The sequence below is a fragment of the Fusarium subglutinans genome (genome assembly GCF_013396075.1).
Source record: "Fusarium subglutinans strain NRRL 66333 chromosome Unknown NRRL66333_c0000178, whole genome shotgun sequence".
Lineage (NCBI taxonomy): Eukaryota > Fungi > Ascomycota > Sordariomycetes > Hypocreales > Nectriaceae > Fusarium > Fusarium subglutinans.
In genome coordinates, this window is record NW_023502241.1 from 51,689 (window position 1) to 67,882 (window position 16,194).

The 16,194-nt window shown below is 50.9% G+C and overlaps 5 protein-coding genes across 5 annotated transcripts; 2 read left to right on the top strand and 3 right to left on the bottom strand.

Annotated features, from left to right (window-relative positions):
• Positions 1-1,511: 1,511 nt before the first annotated feature.
• FSUBG_10348 (high affinity methionine permease) lies at positions 1,512-3,239 on the top strand (the record flags this gene model as incomplete). The annotated part of the gene is made up of 3 exons (XM_036674917.1): positions 1,512-2,588; positions 2,637-2,918; positions 3,162-3,239. The coding sequence occupies 3 exons, from the start codon at positions 1,512-1,514 to the stop codon at positions 3,237-3,239; spliced, it is 1,437 nt and encodes a 478-aa protein (XP_036534169.1).
• A 1,936-nt stretch (positions 3,240-5,175) lies between these two features.
• FSUBG_10349 (uncharacterized protein) lies at positions 5,176-7,827 on the top strand (the record flags this gene model as incomplete). The annotated part of the gene is made up of 1 exon (XM_036674918.1): positions 5,176-7,827. One exon carries the CDS (start codon positions 5,176-5,178, stop codon positions 7,825-7,827), a length of 2,652 nt encoding a protein of 883 aa, XP_036534170.1.
• A 520-nt stretch (positions 7,828-8,347) lies between these two features.
• FSUBG_10350 (uncharacterized protein) lies at positions 8,348-9,083 on the bottom strand (the record flags this gene model as incomplete). The annotated part of the gene is made up of 2 exons (XM_036674920.1): positions 8,348-8,463; positions 8,510-9,083. The coding sequence occupies 2 exons, from the start codon at positions 9,081-9,083 to the stop codon at positions 8,348-8,350; spliced, it is 690 nt and encodes a 229-aa protein (XP_036534171.1).
• Positions 9,084-9,467: 384 nt separating this feature from the next.
• FSUBG_10351 (transcription elongation factor SPT5) lies at positions 9,468-12,734 on the bottom strand (the record flags this gene model as incomplete). The annotated part of the gene is made up of 3 exons (XM_036674921.1): positions 9,468-10,066; positions 10,115-12,359; positions 12,426-12,734. 3 exons carry the CDS (start codon positions 12,732-12,734, stop codon positions 9,468-9,470), a joined length of 3,153 nt encoding a protein of 1,050 aa, XP_036534172.1.
• Positions 12,735-13,837: 1,103 nt separating this feature from the next.
• Positions 13,838-15,921, bottom strand: FSUBG_10352 (HAN11-like protein; the record flags this gene model as incomplete). The annotated part of the gene is made up of 3 exons (XM_036674922.1): positions 13,838-14,304; positions 14,352-14,943; positions 14,992-15,921. The coding sequence occupies 3 exons, from the start codon at positions 15,919-15,921 to the stop codon at positions 13,838-13,840; spliced, it is 1,989 nt and encodes a 662-aa protein (XP_036534173.1).
• Between the last annotated feature and the right edge of the window lie 273 nt (positions 15,922-16,194).

Here is a 16,194-nt window from a genome sequence, read left to right on the forward strand (position 1 = left end):
GCATATTTATGAAAGTCCTATATATGGCCAAATGGCATCTATCTTATTACTGGAATCTACTGGTTTCAGACAAAGGCTTTCTTAATATATAAGTAATACTTCCTGGATTTTCGGTGTGATGCCTGGTTGATATAAAGAGTTCTTGCTAAGACATCATCCTGAGGAGATGCCTTGATAGGAGCTTAGAAGAATTAGCAAATGGATGAGTGAAGAAGCTTGTATGTTTCTGGCTGTAGAGATGTTTTATCTAATTTTCTATTTACAGCTCATGACAGATATCGAGTGAGTCTATCGGCAACCGGTACAGATACGGGTGTGTACAATGTTGGTTTTTGTATTGGCAAAAATCTTCTCTGATCGACGCTAATAGTCTTAAAGTTCGATTTCTATTGTTTACACGTGAAACTGTCTTGTAGTAAGAGCGGATATTATACTCTCTCGTTTCTCTCGTTCTATTAAGTTTCTTTCTTTTCTCCCAGGTCAACCTATTATAATTCCTTGCCAAAGTCCTACGGATCTACGGAAGTATAGACTTATCTGCATGAGCTTACCAAGCCTATTATAAGTTGTTTCCTGATTTGGCGTCCGAGTTCAGCCTCATGTTTATAGCGTTCATCATTATGTAACGAAAGACGTGTACAATGTCCCGATGGTTGATTGAATACGTCAAAACTGGTACTGCTTCCCCTTTATGGCCACAGCTCACGGAGTACAGACTCCCGAGGTTTCAGTTCAGTGTTGCATGAGCATGTTTTCCTTCGATTGGTTGCCGTATTGATTTTGAAGCGCCATATTGTAAAGAGAATGGAGCAATAAGGGTTTATCTGCTTCCTTACACTACTATCCAATCGCAACTTCTTTAACATAAGAACCTCCCATGTAAAGATAGAACATATGAGGCTCTTTTAAATCATAATTAATCTATACATCAAGTATCCCTAGCTTTCTTCGACGCATAAAGCTTAATAGAATAAATTGATATTAGCATTTTTAGTGGTCCCGGTTTCAATAAACAGGAACTCGTCTTATCTCATGTCATCAGTCATATTATCAATCTTAAGACTAAAACTGTATACTTAAAATTATTTTAGAATTGTTCTCTGACATATCTACCCATGCCAAATGTAAGGCAGTCAGATATATAGAGCTGGTCTTCACATACTGGGTACCCTATACCATTCCGCCTCGTCATCTGGAAAGACAAAAGAGTAAAGTTACGCAAGATTTGGTATTATTAATGTATAAACTCCATCAATTATATATTCATACTTTTTACATACGATATCGCTGCACGTGGTGGCTAATCAACCCCTCCATGACAAACTCCAAATTGCGCCATCGAGATGACGTCTTACGAACTCTCGCAGCCCAGCCCATCAAAAGCCAGAAAACACGCGGATGTCTCGCCCCGAAACAAGAAAACAGCTTATCAATACAAATCACGTCTTCACTCCCCCAAACCCATAAGAAACCCAACATGTATCGAGTAGCTCACCAGCAACGTATCCAAAATGGCAGACTCGTCCAACGCGCCGCTGCTTCAATCGCGCAGCTCATATGGTTCAACTGATAAGACCTCTACGCACCATGATAGTGAAGCTGCGGGGGAGATACACCCGAGTCGAGATGTAGAAGACGATGTACTCCCCGAAACGTCGATCATTGGGAGGAATTTATCGTGGCAGAGCGCTTATATCCTCGTTATATCGCGCGTCGTCGGCAGCGGTATCTTTGCGACGCCCGGAACAATCGTGCAATCCGTCGGAAGCGCAGGACTATCGCTATTGCTATGGATAATCGGCGCTTTCATCGCAGCTTGCGGTCTTGCAGTGTCGCTCGAGTTTGGATGTATGCTTCCTCGGTCGGGAGGCGATAAAGTATACCTTGAGTTTGCGTATCGACGACCGCGATTACTTGCGTCTACGCTGTTTGCGATGTATGCTGTGCTTCTGGGATTCACGGCGAGTAACTGCATCATCTTTAGTAAATATGCGTTATTTGCGCTGGGAGTCGAAGCGACGGATGTGTTGAGCAAGAGTCTTGCTGTAGGACTTCTCACATTCGTCTGCATCACACACAGCGTGTTTCCCAAAGCAGGCGTCAAGATTCAGGATGTTCTGGGCTGGATAAAAATCGGCATCATCGTCTTTATGATCCTCTCGGGCTTCTACGTCGTCATCTTCCGTCCCGACACGAGCACGGCACCACTCACGCACCAGCTCGCATGGGAACATCTTTGGGAAGAGACGAGCTGGAACTGGGGCGTTATCGCAACGAGTCTCTTCAAGGTCTTTTATTCATTCGCGGGGTTGGATAATGCTGCGAATGTAATGAATGAGGTCAAGCAGCCTGTGAGGACGTTGAGGTCTGTTGCGTTGACGGCACTGGGGACGGCGTGTGGATTGTACATGCTTGTCAACATTGCGTACTTTTTGGTGGTCCCGATTGAGGAGATTCGAGGGAGTGGTGAACTCATTGCCGCGTTGTTCTTTGAGAGGTTGTTTGGGGAGAAGTTTGGAAGAGTTGTTCTCCCGACAGCTGTGGCATTATCGTCAGTCGGGAATGTCATGGTCGTCGCTTTCGCACTGGTAACTATGTCCATCCCATTTCCAGAAAGCATCAACTAACTGTAATAGGCACGAATGAAGCAAGAGATCGCAAGACAAGGCTTCCTCCCATACTCATCTCTCCTCTCCTCCTCCCGACCATTCAACTCTCCAATGGGCGGCTTTGTAATCCACTACATCCCGTCCTTTCTCGTCATGATCCTCCCTCCCTCTGATTCAATCTACTCTCTCATCCTCGACATCGACGGATACGCCGCGCAACTCATCGGGCTAGCCGTAGCAATCGGCCTTGTAAAGCTCCGCTTCCAACGTCCAGACCTCCAGCGACCCTTTAAAGCGTGGATGCCCGCGGTGAGTATTAGAATAGCGATGAGCTGCGCTTTAATAGCGGCGCCGTTTTTTAGGCCTCCGGACTACGAGGGGGAAGTGTTTTATGCGCTGTATGCGGTGTTTTCGTGGGTTGTTCTTGTGGGTGGTGTAGGGTATTGGTATCTTTGGACGAGGGCGGTGCCGAGGTGGAGAGGCACGAGATTGCAGGAGGAGACGTGTGTTTTGGAGGATGGGACGACGATCACGAAGCTAAGGTATTCTTAGGGAGATCGGAAGAAACGGTTGATGTGCATTGCAGAGGGAGATGTTGTCGATCACTCAGGTCCGGGACATCCTAGATAGAGATTGGGTGTGAAGAGCGTATCTTTGATGAAGAGATAGATCTGGTTGTTAACTTAGACAAGACTTATATAAACTCATCATAATACCTTAATTTTATCGCGAATACTGCATACTTATCGTGGCTGAGAAGAACTCCATTGCCATCTCTGTATTCTCAAATTCTGAATGGCCTCAACCTCCACTTCCTCTTCCACTTCCACTTCCTCTTCCTCTTCCTCTTCCACTTCCACTTCCTCTTCCACTTCCACTTCCACAGCGTTCCAAATTCTCGGGTCCGCAATCGCTTGCCAAGCCCTCATCGGCTCATCGTAAGATTGCGTTATGGGGTCAAATCGTTCTAGCTCGCAAACAGAACATGTCTAGCCTTATTCTGCCATTCATGTGTCCCACCCACCACGTTTTTTTTTTTTGTTCTTTATCTTCTACCAGAAAGAAAAAAAAAGAAGCCATCCTCAGAGGAGTTAGTGTAGACGTCGGTGGAGCAAGCGTTAGTTGAAACGAGACCATGTCAAGCCATGTTTTCTCGGACGACGTTGACGCCGAGAGAACTGTGACTCCATGTGATGACATGACTGAGTGAGTGAGTGAGAGTGAGTGAGAGTGAGTCTTTGTTGAGTTGAGGGTCTGGGTGTTTCCCCTGCCAAGATATTAGCTGGGACCTGCGTTTGCTACAAACAAAACAAAACAAAACAATTTAAACGACGAAACAGTCTGCGGGTCTGACTTAAGTTACACTTACACTTACACCCGCTGAACCCTCTCAAACATCTTCATCTCGGCCGAGTAGAAAAATGCCACCGAGGCTTTTCTCCCAAAAACTCCACGATCTAGTTATCAACATGTCATCCGTCGATAGTGACTCAATAGACCCGATGCGAATTGCTCTGACAGCAAAAGGAGGCATACGCAGTCCCTCCCCTATCTCGACGCCACGGCGCAAAAAAGTGCTTGAATTACAGCGGCGCTAACAATGTAATCGACTGGGGTGCGTTTGTTAGGCTAGATCCGTAGTTCAGCTGGTCATGTCTGGTGCTACGGTAGGTGAAGTGAGGGCTTGAGCGTCGGATTGTCGGCATTGGCCAAGATTTTGAAAGACGTCATTGTTTGTTGGGCGCTTCTTTGAGAGTGAGTTGGTGATAAGCGCTGAGCTGAGTGTAGTGGATGGTGGTGGCGTTGTGAGGGCGGTTGATGGGCATGGGATTTGGAGAATGCCTTCAAAGAATATTCTCAGCGTCAATGGCTTTATCTCACCGTCCGTAAAGATAAGAGACCTAGTTGATATCTCGATGACTTCACCTGCCATCCAGTCTCACGTTTCAGGAGCCGGCACGTCTCCCACTCACCGAGACACTCCCTCCTATCACCACTACCACCACCAACTACTCTCCGTACTCTGCCCTAACAAAACCCCATCCTCAGCAACCCTTACCTGTATGTTTCATTTTATTTCCCGTAGCGTTATGAACCAAAACGCCTCCAAACGGTCTGCACCCCTGACTAGCCACCTCCTCCCCACCACGACACCGCAAGCTATCGATTCTCCCATCCCCGAATCGTGATAGCTTCACCCGGGCCAAGTCCAGATTTAGAAGATGGTTACAACGTTATGGCACACTTTGGGATCTTTGGCACCAAGTGACTTCGCTTGCTAGATCGCGCCAGCGGCGACGGAGGTGGACAGATCGGTAATTAAGCCAAGAATTCGATGCAAGACTCTTTATATATCCGGTGTCGTACGTTCGCTTTTGTGACTGCTTTCCCTCAGCGGTAACAACACTCTCTTTCTTTTCTTGCTGTTGCTGTGCATTTGCCCTGTCACTCTTTTGACTTGATACTCTCCTACCAACTACATTCCACTCACTCACTCCACGAGGATCTTTTATTCTCACTTACTATCGTTACCTCTACTGCAATAGCTTAATACCCCTTCTCCACAATGCCTTCCTCAAAGGTCTTTGCAGCCATCTTGGCTGCTCTGGCCGTGGCCGACGCCAGCCCTTGTAAGCCCAAGCCTGTCACAACGAGTGGTTCAACCGCTGCTGTTGTGACTACTTCTGGCTCAACCGACATTCTTTCTTCCACTGCTACTACTGAGACTGCTGCTACCACCACCACCGGGGCTGCTTGCTCTCACTACACCCCTTACACTGAGATCGTCCCCGCTGACTGCGGCATGACCGGTGTTGCACCCAACTGCGCTGACAAGGCCATTGGATCTCCTATCACTGTTACCGACTATGCTGAGTGTGGTAACACTTGCGGCATGACTGTAGGCTGCAAGTCTTTCTCCATCAAGGATACTTCTTGCACTCTGTATAATGCCCCCGTTTCTTCACTCGGATATACGTTCAACGAGGGCTCCGATGCTAGCCACTTCTATGACCTCGACCTTTGCTTCGGATGTGGTGAGGGCACAACTACCTCTGGTACTGAGACTGCCACTGGATCTCAGACTACTGGATCTGAGACTGAGACTTCAGCTACTGGTTCCGAGACCGAGACCTCTGCTACAGGATCTGCCACCGAAACCTCCGCCACTGGTTCCGAAACTGGAACAACAACTGCCACAGGCTCTGAGACCGAGACTTCCGGTACAGCCCATGCTACGGGCACAACCGACACTGAGACCTCAGCCACTGGCTCTCAGACCGAGACTACAACTGCTCCTGGCGCTACCACTGAGACCTCAGCTACCGAGACCCTCACAGCCAACACAGACACAACAACAGCCGCTGCCACAACCACAACCTCCACCGGCTGCACAGCCTATACCCCCGTGGCTAACCCCCCTGCCAGTGACTGTGCCGTCCGAGGAGCCCCCAACGGCTTCGCTGCCTTCATGTCCCAGCTCATTGGCATCCCCAACTCCAACACTGCAGAGTGTGCTCGCCAGTGCGGTTTGTACCGCAGTTCCACTGTCGTCGACGATCATTGTCTCTCGTTCGCTCTGGACGCGAGCAACACTTGCTACCTGTACAAGGTCGACCTGAGCACCCTGAATGTCGATGCTGCTGGAACGCCTGTCCTGGAGCTCCATGACTTTGACGCTTGCTATTCTTGTGATGAGGGTGGTGTTACTACTACTGCTGAGAGCGGAACTACGACTACTGAGGCTGGATCTGGTACCACCACCACTGCTGCTGGAGTTGACACTACCACGACCGAGACTGACTCGGAGACTGGCACTACTACTACTGAAGGCGGTGCTGGATCCACAACCACCACCGAGGCCGGTTCTGATACTACCACTACAGCTGCTGGAGTTGATACCACTACCACCGAGGCCGGCTCTGGCACTACTACCACTACAGCCGCTGGTATCGATACCACCACCACTGAAGCTGCTTCCACCACCACCGACTCAGTCTGCACCGGCTACACTCCCGTCCCCAACCCTCCCGTTGCAAACTGCGCCGTCAAGGGCAAGTCTAACAAGGACTCTCTCGGTGATGCCTCTGGCTACAGCGCCAACGAGTGTGCCACCAAGTGTAGCGAGACCATGTACTGCAAGTCTTTTGCTTACAAGGCTTCTACCAACACTTGTACTTTCTGGGGTCTCACTGTGAGCCAGTTGCAGATCAACAGCTGTGCTTCTGCCGAGGAGTCTGAGTTCTACGACTTTGAGATCTGCTATGCTGGTTGTGGTCAGGCTACTACCACCACTGAGGCTGTTGGATCTACCACGACAACTGAGGCTGGAGTTGAGACTACTGCCACGACAACTACTGAGGCTGGTGAGGGTTCTACCACCACCACTGAAGCTGCTGTCGCTTCTACGACTACAACCGAGGCCGGTGAGGCTTCAACCACTACAACTGAAGCTGGCGCTGCTTCAACCACCACTACCGAGGCCGGCGTTGCTTCCACCACCACCACGGAGGCTGCCTCTACCACTGAGGCTCCTACAACCACCACAACCGAAGCTCAGTCCACCACCGAAGCTCCCACCACAACCACAAAAGCCCCCGTCTGCACCAACTACATTCCCCTCCCCAACGCCCCCTCGACCTGCGGAAAGCAAGGCAAGGTCTCCTGCCGCTCCACCCAGAAGCTCGGCCAGGCCACATCCGTCACCGACGTCAACGCCTGCGGCAAGCTCTGCGGCACAACCCTCACCTGCAAGACCTTCTCCTACACCCCCAAGTTCCGCAGCACCGGCGGTTACTGCCAGCTGTACTCCGCACCCTTGGCCCAGCTCAGCTTCACGCCCTGCAGCACGGGCGTCAAGTTCTACGACCTCGATACCTGCTACACCTGCTCCAACACTCCCACGCCTACACCGCCTGCTACGTGCTCCAAGTACGTCCCTGCGTTTGAGAAGTGCGCCAAGGACACGCACTGCGGCACGAGCGGTGAGATCTGCCAGGAGGTCAAGATCAATGTCGCGGGCGATGCGTCGTGCCTTGAGAACTGTGCCAAGAGCTGTATTGACTATGGAAAGGACTGCAAGTACTTCAGCTACCAGTCTGCGTTCGGCAACAGCGCTGCCAAGTGTAATCTCTACAAGAGTGGAAAGATCACTCAGAAGAGCTCTTCTTGGGTCAAGTTCTACGAGCAGGATTGCTTCAAGTGCCAGCAGTCCAAGTAAAGCATTGCACCTGAGACATGATGGAAAAAGGGAATAAATACGGTTTTAGAGGGAGGAGTCGGAGAAGAACATTCTTTTCATATTCTACGACTTTGAACGTTAGCATCTTTATGTAATTACTTTTCACTTTTTTGTGTCTATTTTAGATGGACATATGATATATACACTATGACTTGGGCAACCATTTACTTGTCCCTGATCGATCTCCTGAGCGAGTTATGAATCCAACACTCCAAGACTTCTATTCTATGGTAGTAGTGACGACAAAGAAAAGAGCATCGGTCAATATTCATTATTCACGCTTTGATCATTGCATCCGTTGTCAGGCGGATATTAACGTCCATGTCACAACACCACCGTTCTAGCTGTGACGTCTTGCTTTTCCGCGTCTTCCTTTGAACACCCAACATATCGTACACGTAATAGTACACATCTGATCACCACGGACCTTTCAGCAGCGCCGGCTAGCAGCTCTCTTTGACTCCAGGATCGAGCCGCAAGTCCCCAACACACTTCTCGCTCATTCCGTCCCTACACTCCCACAATTCTCCATCGCACGTCTCTCCCTCTCCTCTCTCTCTCTATTAATCTTGGCCTGTTTATATGGCATGACCTTCTGTTCTTTTCCCATAACAACTATCCCACGTTAGCGCATTTCTAGGCAGCAAGCGGAGCAACTTACGCCTTTGGAACAGTTCATAACCAACAACCAAGACAATCGGCATCCCAACCATGAACTTGAGCCAGAACCTCTCCAGCTTTTTATGTCTCCTGTTGTAGTCTTCCTTCTCCGCCTTTTCTCTCTCTTCCTTCGTCAAACCAGTCTTCTTCTTCTCCTCGGCCACGTTCGTTCTCTCTTCAGCCTGCCTTGCCTTTTCCCTCCTCTCGCTAGACGCCAGATTCTCCCTTGTATCTTGCCTCTTCTCTGCATTTGTAGAAAGCTTTCCTAGTCGTGCTGCTCGTGCCTGTCGTAGCTTCTGTTCTCGTTCTTGTGCCAGTCTCGTAGCCTTGTCGACCATACTCTTTGCGTTCTCAGCAGACCGTTCGGGTGTTGTTGAGGTTATGGTAGTCTTGGCGAGATTTTCACCGGGCTTAGCAGAGTCGGTTGGCCTTGGTATCTGTTGCCGGCGCTGGGAGGGTCGTGATGTTGAGAATGCGCATTTTGAGGTTCGATGGCTGAGGAGAGGGCATTCGAGGCGGGAGATTCGAGGGAGGGCACTTGATGCCACTTTTTGTGGCGCAATTCGCAATGGCATTGTTTCCGCGCAAGTAAATGTATGACTTGAGCGCAATTGGTGAGTGTTCGAGTGTCGCAGCGTTGTAAAGTTGCTTGAAGTTCAAGATTGACGAATCCAAGTGGGAAAAGATCACCAAGTCCTTATCGATAAAGCCATAGCTTCGACTCAAGACCTCACAACCCCAAAGTTCGATTAACATCTTGGTAGCCAAATTCTTTTCATATTAGCTGTCAATTCAATGAGAGCTCACACAAAGTTTTAATCTCACTTCAATTTTCCCATGTTAATCAGCCTTCTGCTATAGTTTTTGATTATACAATATTTAATCTTCCAAAACGCCTTTTGCAAACCAAACCAATGTGCTGCCCCCCTATGCCGTATCATCTTACTATACCCTCCCAATCAATCGTCATCAGTGTATCGAGGACCAGTGGCGGCAGGAGTCTCCGGAGGAGCATATGCTGCGGGTGTAGGAGCGCCATAATAACCAGGCGTAGGAGCGCCAGCCGCAGGAGTAGGAGCCGAGTCTGCTCCCCATCCAGTTTGCCACGAAGCTCCTGGTGTAGGTGCGCTGATGGCTGCGGGAGTCGGCGCAGAGTAGGCACCAGGTGTAGGAGCGCTCAATGCACCAGGAGTCGGAGCACCAAGACCAACACCGGGTGTAGGGGCGTCGTAAGCGCCTGAACCTCCCCATGAGTCGTTTCCACTAGCTCCAGGAGTTGGCGCAGATACTCCCCAAGCAGGAGTCTTTGAACCTGAGCCCCAGCTGTCGCCGCCACCACCATATGCAGGCGTACGTGAGCCAGCGCCGAAAGCATCGCCAGGAGCAGGAGTCCTTCCACCGGCCTGCCAGGCAGGTGTGCGTCCACCAGAGCCATAAGCAGTACGGTTGCCGTCGTAAGGGTTGACGGTTCGCGAACCATCGGCCCACGCGGGAGTTCGGGCTCCGGACATATCTGGGGCCTTCCAAGCGGGTGTGCGTCCGCTTGCTGCTGCAGGTGCTACATGTTGTTAGTATTTCGAAACCAACCAATTGCGAAGAAACTTACTTCGTGATCCCCAAGCAGGCACCCTGTCTGAGCCACTACCTGCCATGGGTGTGCGAGAACCGCCCTGCCATCCTGGCACACGATCACCACCACCACCCCGTCCAGCACCACCCCCATACCCACCACGGCCTCCTCGGCTAGCGATATCAATTGTAGCTCCAGTCAGCTTGTTCTTGAAGCTCAGACTATCCTTGGGCACCGTAATAGTCTTGCTCTTCGTATGAAGCTCGACCCGGGCGTGGGTGTCTGTTGTATCCTTGACAATACCCAAAAGACCTTTGTAGGCTCCCTTCCTGATAATAACAGTCTGTTCAATTGCCTTATCTCGGCCAAATGATCTGGGTTGTTGCACGGGCTTGTTTTCTGTCCCGTTCTTGTGAAGCTTGAGTGCCGGGTTCATTGCTGTCAGGTCAGGGCCAGCGGATGCAGCAGCGACACGACCTCCCTTGGCCGCAATGGTGTTGACCATGCTGGCCTTGGTGACAAAGACACCAGCGTTCTCCTTGCTGTCGTTGGTGTGTAGGAAGACATACGAGCGATGGATGTGAATAATCTTGCCCTGTCGTTGTTGACCTGTGTACTCCTTAACGACATCTTCAAGTCTAATCTCAGAGCCACTGCGGTCGGCGGCAACAGCCGTCTTTCGCTTTGGAAGTTTGTTGGCGATCTGGGATGGCATGACCTGGCGAGTGTCTCCAAATTGGTCAAGGACAACAAGCGACTCGCGATCAACCTTGACAACACATCCTACTGTCGTAGGATCAAGTTGTACCAAGTCGTGAAGAGAGTATTGGCCCAGTGATCCTTGGCCGCCGATATCACTGGCTTCACGCAAATCCTTGCTAAACACAGTGACCTCGGAGTTGGTCTGATCTGTCAGAAGAGTGACTTGATCGTCCTTGATGTTGACAACCATTCCGACCTCGTCGCGGAACTTGCTACCACCAATGACCTTGACGTGATCACCAATCTTGAAGCGCTTTCGAAGGGATCGAATGGGGACATCGATTTCCTGACCAACAAGATCACCTTCGGTAACAGTAATCGAGACGACATCAGAATGAACTCGCATCGCCTTTCCAACGACACCCTTCTGCTCGCCAGTGTACACCTCGACGATATCGCCGGGTAGGTACGTAGCCAGAGCATTGCTGTCTTTGAGACTGTGCGCCAGGGCCTTCAAATCAAGATTCTCAGTGCCATCCTCAGCGCCTGAAGCGAATCTAGTGACTTCCTCTAGCGAGGGATTGACGTCGGTAGTGGTAAGTTGTTGAATCTTGATGTCCTTGACCTGGAAACCATTCTCGAATTCGTCGCCCATGTAGGTCCATGTACCAGCAGTAGGGTTTCCCTGGATATGTCGAGGATGGCGCTTTCGTGCCTCAACCTCGCTAAAGAGCCTCTGCGGTGGTTTGGGACCAGCCATACCGAAAGGTCGCTTTCGCTTTCCATCGGCAGTGACTGAAGAGAAGGCATCGTCTCGCATACCATAGTCCAATCTGGGAATGAAACGGACACGAGCCTCAAGACCGTTTTCAGTGACATCAATGACCTGAGCAAGATCACCATTATGCTTCATGGGTCTTCGAAGACGAACCCAGGCTCCAGGCTCCAGAGTTGGTGTCTTGGAAACGCGGAACAGCTCAGGCATATCCTTGATGTCAACCAAGACCATCTTGGAATGAGGATACACGTTCAGCATACTGTCCAATCCCTTCAAAATGTCGGTTTGGCGGCGGGCTTCGACGTAGACAAATCCCTTCATGACAGAGTCAGGACCTCCACGTTCGAACGCCGCAGTGATGGCCAGTTCATCCTTAGTGCCAGCCCTCTCTTCAATGCGCTTCATAATCGAGAAAATAACTTCTCGCTCCTTGCCTTCTTTACACCGTACGGCCCAAATGCTAGGATCGTCCACGCTAGGGAGGAGCAGTCGCTTGGGAACAACCGATGCATCTCTGAAGCCCTTGCCAGAACGTCGATTACCGTATCGCTGCCGCAAGATCTCTGCCTGTTTCTCGGCGTCCATGCTGGAATCTATCTCGCGACGGCGATCGAGCTCACGATGTCGTCGGTCATCATCGATACCAGTTTCGGCGATATCGTCTGGATGATCGTTTGTGATAAAGTCGCCTATCTCTTCACCCAGCATCTCGTCATCTTCGGCTTCGTCTTCATCGTCGACTTCGGCTTCGATATCGAAGAAAGCCGCTCCTCGTTCCTTTCTGCGCTTTCTGCGATGGCCCTAAAGGGGGTCAGTATTTTAAGAGCATGCAGGGAACGCGCCTTGGCAGAATCAGAGCCTGCTCACCTGCTGGACATCGTCCTCGTCCTCGTCATCTTCCTCATCCTCTTCGTCGTCGTCGTCGTCGTCGTCATCGCGACGCTTGGGATTGTCATCCTCGTCCTCTTCCTCCTCCTCATCGTCTTCATCAGCGTGTCGTGACTTTGACGGTCGCTCATCCTCGTCATCGTCATCATCGCGAGGTGCAGGACTGCTTCCGCGCTTTATCTTCTTGTCGTCGCCATCTTGCTCCTCGTCGGACATATCTGCGGGCGCTGGGTTGAAATCTTCCTCATCTTCGGAATCGTCGAAGCGCGAAGGGTCGTGGGAGGACATGGTGGCGAGTGAGCCGCGCGACACGAAGCGTGTCTGCGATAATTGGTGAGAGACTGGTCGCAGGAGTTTGAAAGATTAAGAAAGTAATAAATGCCGTCGATGCGAGAGAAGAGGAATAAAAGGCGCTTGATGGATGACAAAGATAAATAAAGAAAGAGGTTCCAGTAACTTTCAAGTCAATGTTGGAGCTTCAGAGGGACGGCAAAATGCCGGACCTTGTGCAATACACAACCGTGTAATTGGTGGGTCCCGACTTGTGCAGAATTACAGTGGGCCCCTTGTGAAGGTCATTAATTGATCTCTTGATGGGGAGAAAGATCTGTAGATGCTTTTGCGGTTAAGACTGTTTCTTCTTCAAGTCTTGCAGACATGTGTCTTATTTATAAAACTCAGAGGTAAGAAATCGATGGTAGAGAAACATAGCTCGGTGAAGGTCGCGCCTTGGTGAGTCTCGAGGTGGCCTCGAACTTGACGTCGACATGAATGTACTCGACGCAAGGTAGATACATTGAATCAACGTCAAAGGACTGTAGGATGATTGGCTGGTCACCTTCTTCTTTGTCTCGTATTGTACGTAGCCTTTTGAGAATTCTCGCGTTCTCGAGCTCATGAAGGTCTACCCAAAGAAGCCAACCAGACACACGCTCGACCAAGTCACATTCAAACCACAACGTCAGTCATTGATATCTGGTTATAGTCATCATATTGCATATATCTTCTCACCATCTATATCTACTCCAACGCTAACCCCCACCAGCGCCGCCCTCTATGTCCACTAATTCCCAGGCTTTGCACAAGCTAGAAGTCAATCTGGCCGCTCAAACTCCTCCTCATGCACAATACCTCATATAAAGCGCGCAAGTGTCCAGGATACAAGTTCGTGATTTTATATCGACCAGCCCAACGTTTTGATCCCAGCATCTTGAAGATGCCCCCAATCAGACTTTCGAAACCTCCTAATGAAAACTCCAGGCTTTGCGGAATGCAATGACCATGCCCTTAAGCAGCCACATTTTACATGAATCGAGTAACGTTTCTGGAACATAACTGCAAGCTCTGACCCACGCTTTACAAATGATTTAAGTCGGTGCAGTACTGCCTTTTCACGCGACTCGTGTTCCCCAGATACCACGACCCGCGCCAACGCCAAGCCATTCGCCGTACTCGGAGCCAGGTAGTTGAGGCACCCAGCCCAGGTTGCCGATCTCGTAATCGCATTGCCAGCTAGCGACAGGGCTTCTGGGGTTCTCTTGCTGGGGAGTACCGTTCATCGGCTGGTTGGAGTTGTAAAGATCCCACAGAAGAACCTGGCAGTCGTCACCACCTGAAGCAAGCATGCCTCGTCGATGAGGCGACCATTCGATGCAGTTGACGTTTCCACCATGACCTCGTAGCTCGAGCAAAGCCTGGCCGGGTTGTCGCACGTCTAGAATTCGAATAGCATTGGAATCTTGAGCAAATGTAGCGAGAAGATGGGTATCATGAGGTGAAGTAGCAAGCCGTAGCAGCGGAGGAGGATTCGCCATCGTTTGTTGAGCGAGGGTTGGACTAACGCGTCCACCATTGGGATCTATGAATGTTAATATATGATGAAGAAAGACTGGGCATGCAACTCACCTCGCTCTTCCTTGCCCGTGGGCTCGTAAATAATTGTAGAGTGTTCCAAACTTCGAAGATCAAACATACGGACGCTACCGTCTTGACCACAGCTAACAAAAACATCCACACTCTTGGCGCAAAACCTGACATCATACACCTCTTTATCATGGGCAATAAGCTGGGTCTTGGCCGTAAGTGAGGGAATATCCCAGATGGTACATGTTGTGTCTATGCTGGAAGTAATGATAAGGCTGGGAGAAACGGTGTTCCAATCGAGAGATGTAAGCGGCGCAGTATGGTCTGGGGTCTTGGAGTTGGAGAGTAATGCGAGAGGTGTCAACTTGGTGGTAGGGTTGTCGCGACGACCGATGGTGCTGCTGGGCGTAGCAGGATTCTCGTTAGGAAGAGACCACAATCGCAAGTGGTCGCCCGAAGTCGCGAGCAGGTCAGTAGACTGCTTCTGCGACGAGGGAGGCTCCCATAGCAAGCGCGTCACAGGATAAGAGTGGGTAGCTTCGGCAGCCTTGGTGAACTCGAGACTATATTTAGATGAGCCAGGTGTGTAGACATCTTGAGGCGTTGGTGTAATGTGGCTATCGAGGATTTGGATCTATAAGAGTCAGCGATTGTATATGATCAATTGCACGTTGAGACGCACAAAGTTGTGACCATCTTCCAGGTAGCTCCCCACAGCCAGCTTGCCAGCACCATTACCCTGGGCAGGCCATTTGCACCAGTCAAAAGCATAAATGGCCCATGGCGCGAGGTAATTGCTTGTTCCTGGCTGAGCACTATTGGCGTCATAGCCCATAGAAGCCCCATGACCATCGGACATGCTCGAGTCGGCGCGGGGACGGATATCAGCTAGGCCAAGCGGGGTGTTGGAGATGGTGCGCTGGGAACCTGGAGCATTGTACCTGGCGGGATCGATTGGAGACATTAGATGCGAAGATGAAGCACCGCCGGGAGTAGTGGGCGTATATGCGTGGTAGCTGGAAGAGCCATCGTAGCCAGCGGCTGGGCTGGAGCGGGAATAGCTATGAGACATGCCTAGTGGTGGTTTGCTCGCGGCGGCGGCAGAGGGCGAGTTTGAATAGTCGTGGGAAGGCTGGCCGTGCTGAGAAGGGATCTGCAGCGGCTGCTGTGAGTGATTAGGATGCTGCTGGTGTTGACCTTGCGTCGGCGGCTGGTGAGGAACAGATGAGGCAGCGGGAGAGGATTGCTGCATCGGCGAGGGCAAGTTGGGCGAGGCTGGGGCGCCGCGAGCGGACAGGCCACCGGCGGGTTGGAGGACGTTGGGCACCGAAGAGTTGGAGGGGTTCCTGTAGTGGAGGTTTGAGGGCGAAGACTCGAATTTGATCTGAGGAGGGTTCTCGTAGTCTTGAGGCGACATGGAAATTGGAGCACCAGTTTGGCTCAAGCCCGACATGTGCAATTCGTCGTGCTGGGGCTGGGATTGAGGGCCGGATCCAGAGCCAGAGCCAGAGCCAGAGCCAGAGCCAGCGCGAGGAGCAGACGCAGATGCAGAAGACATGGAGCCCACCTGCGCCTGACGCAGTGAAGGAGGAAATTGCTGTGATTGGCTCATTGCTGGATACTTGGACTGTTTCTCGGCTTAGTAGCTCGGGGCCTCTGTGTGATGGACCTGGGCTGGCCTGGGGCTGATTGACTCGACAAGCCTCAGGTGGCCTGGCGCGCGAACAGCAGCAAAGTTGAGCGAGGATGAGTCTGAGGAGCAAAATGTATGCGATAGTGCAAGACGAGGGTAAGGTAGTCGTTAATAAAATCGAGGTGGAGCAAAGAAGTATCCCTTACAGCTCAACTGGCTCGCGGGCGTCGGCAGTTGGTAAGGTAAGGTAAG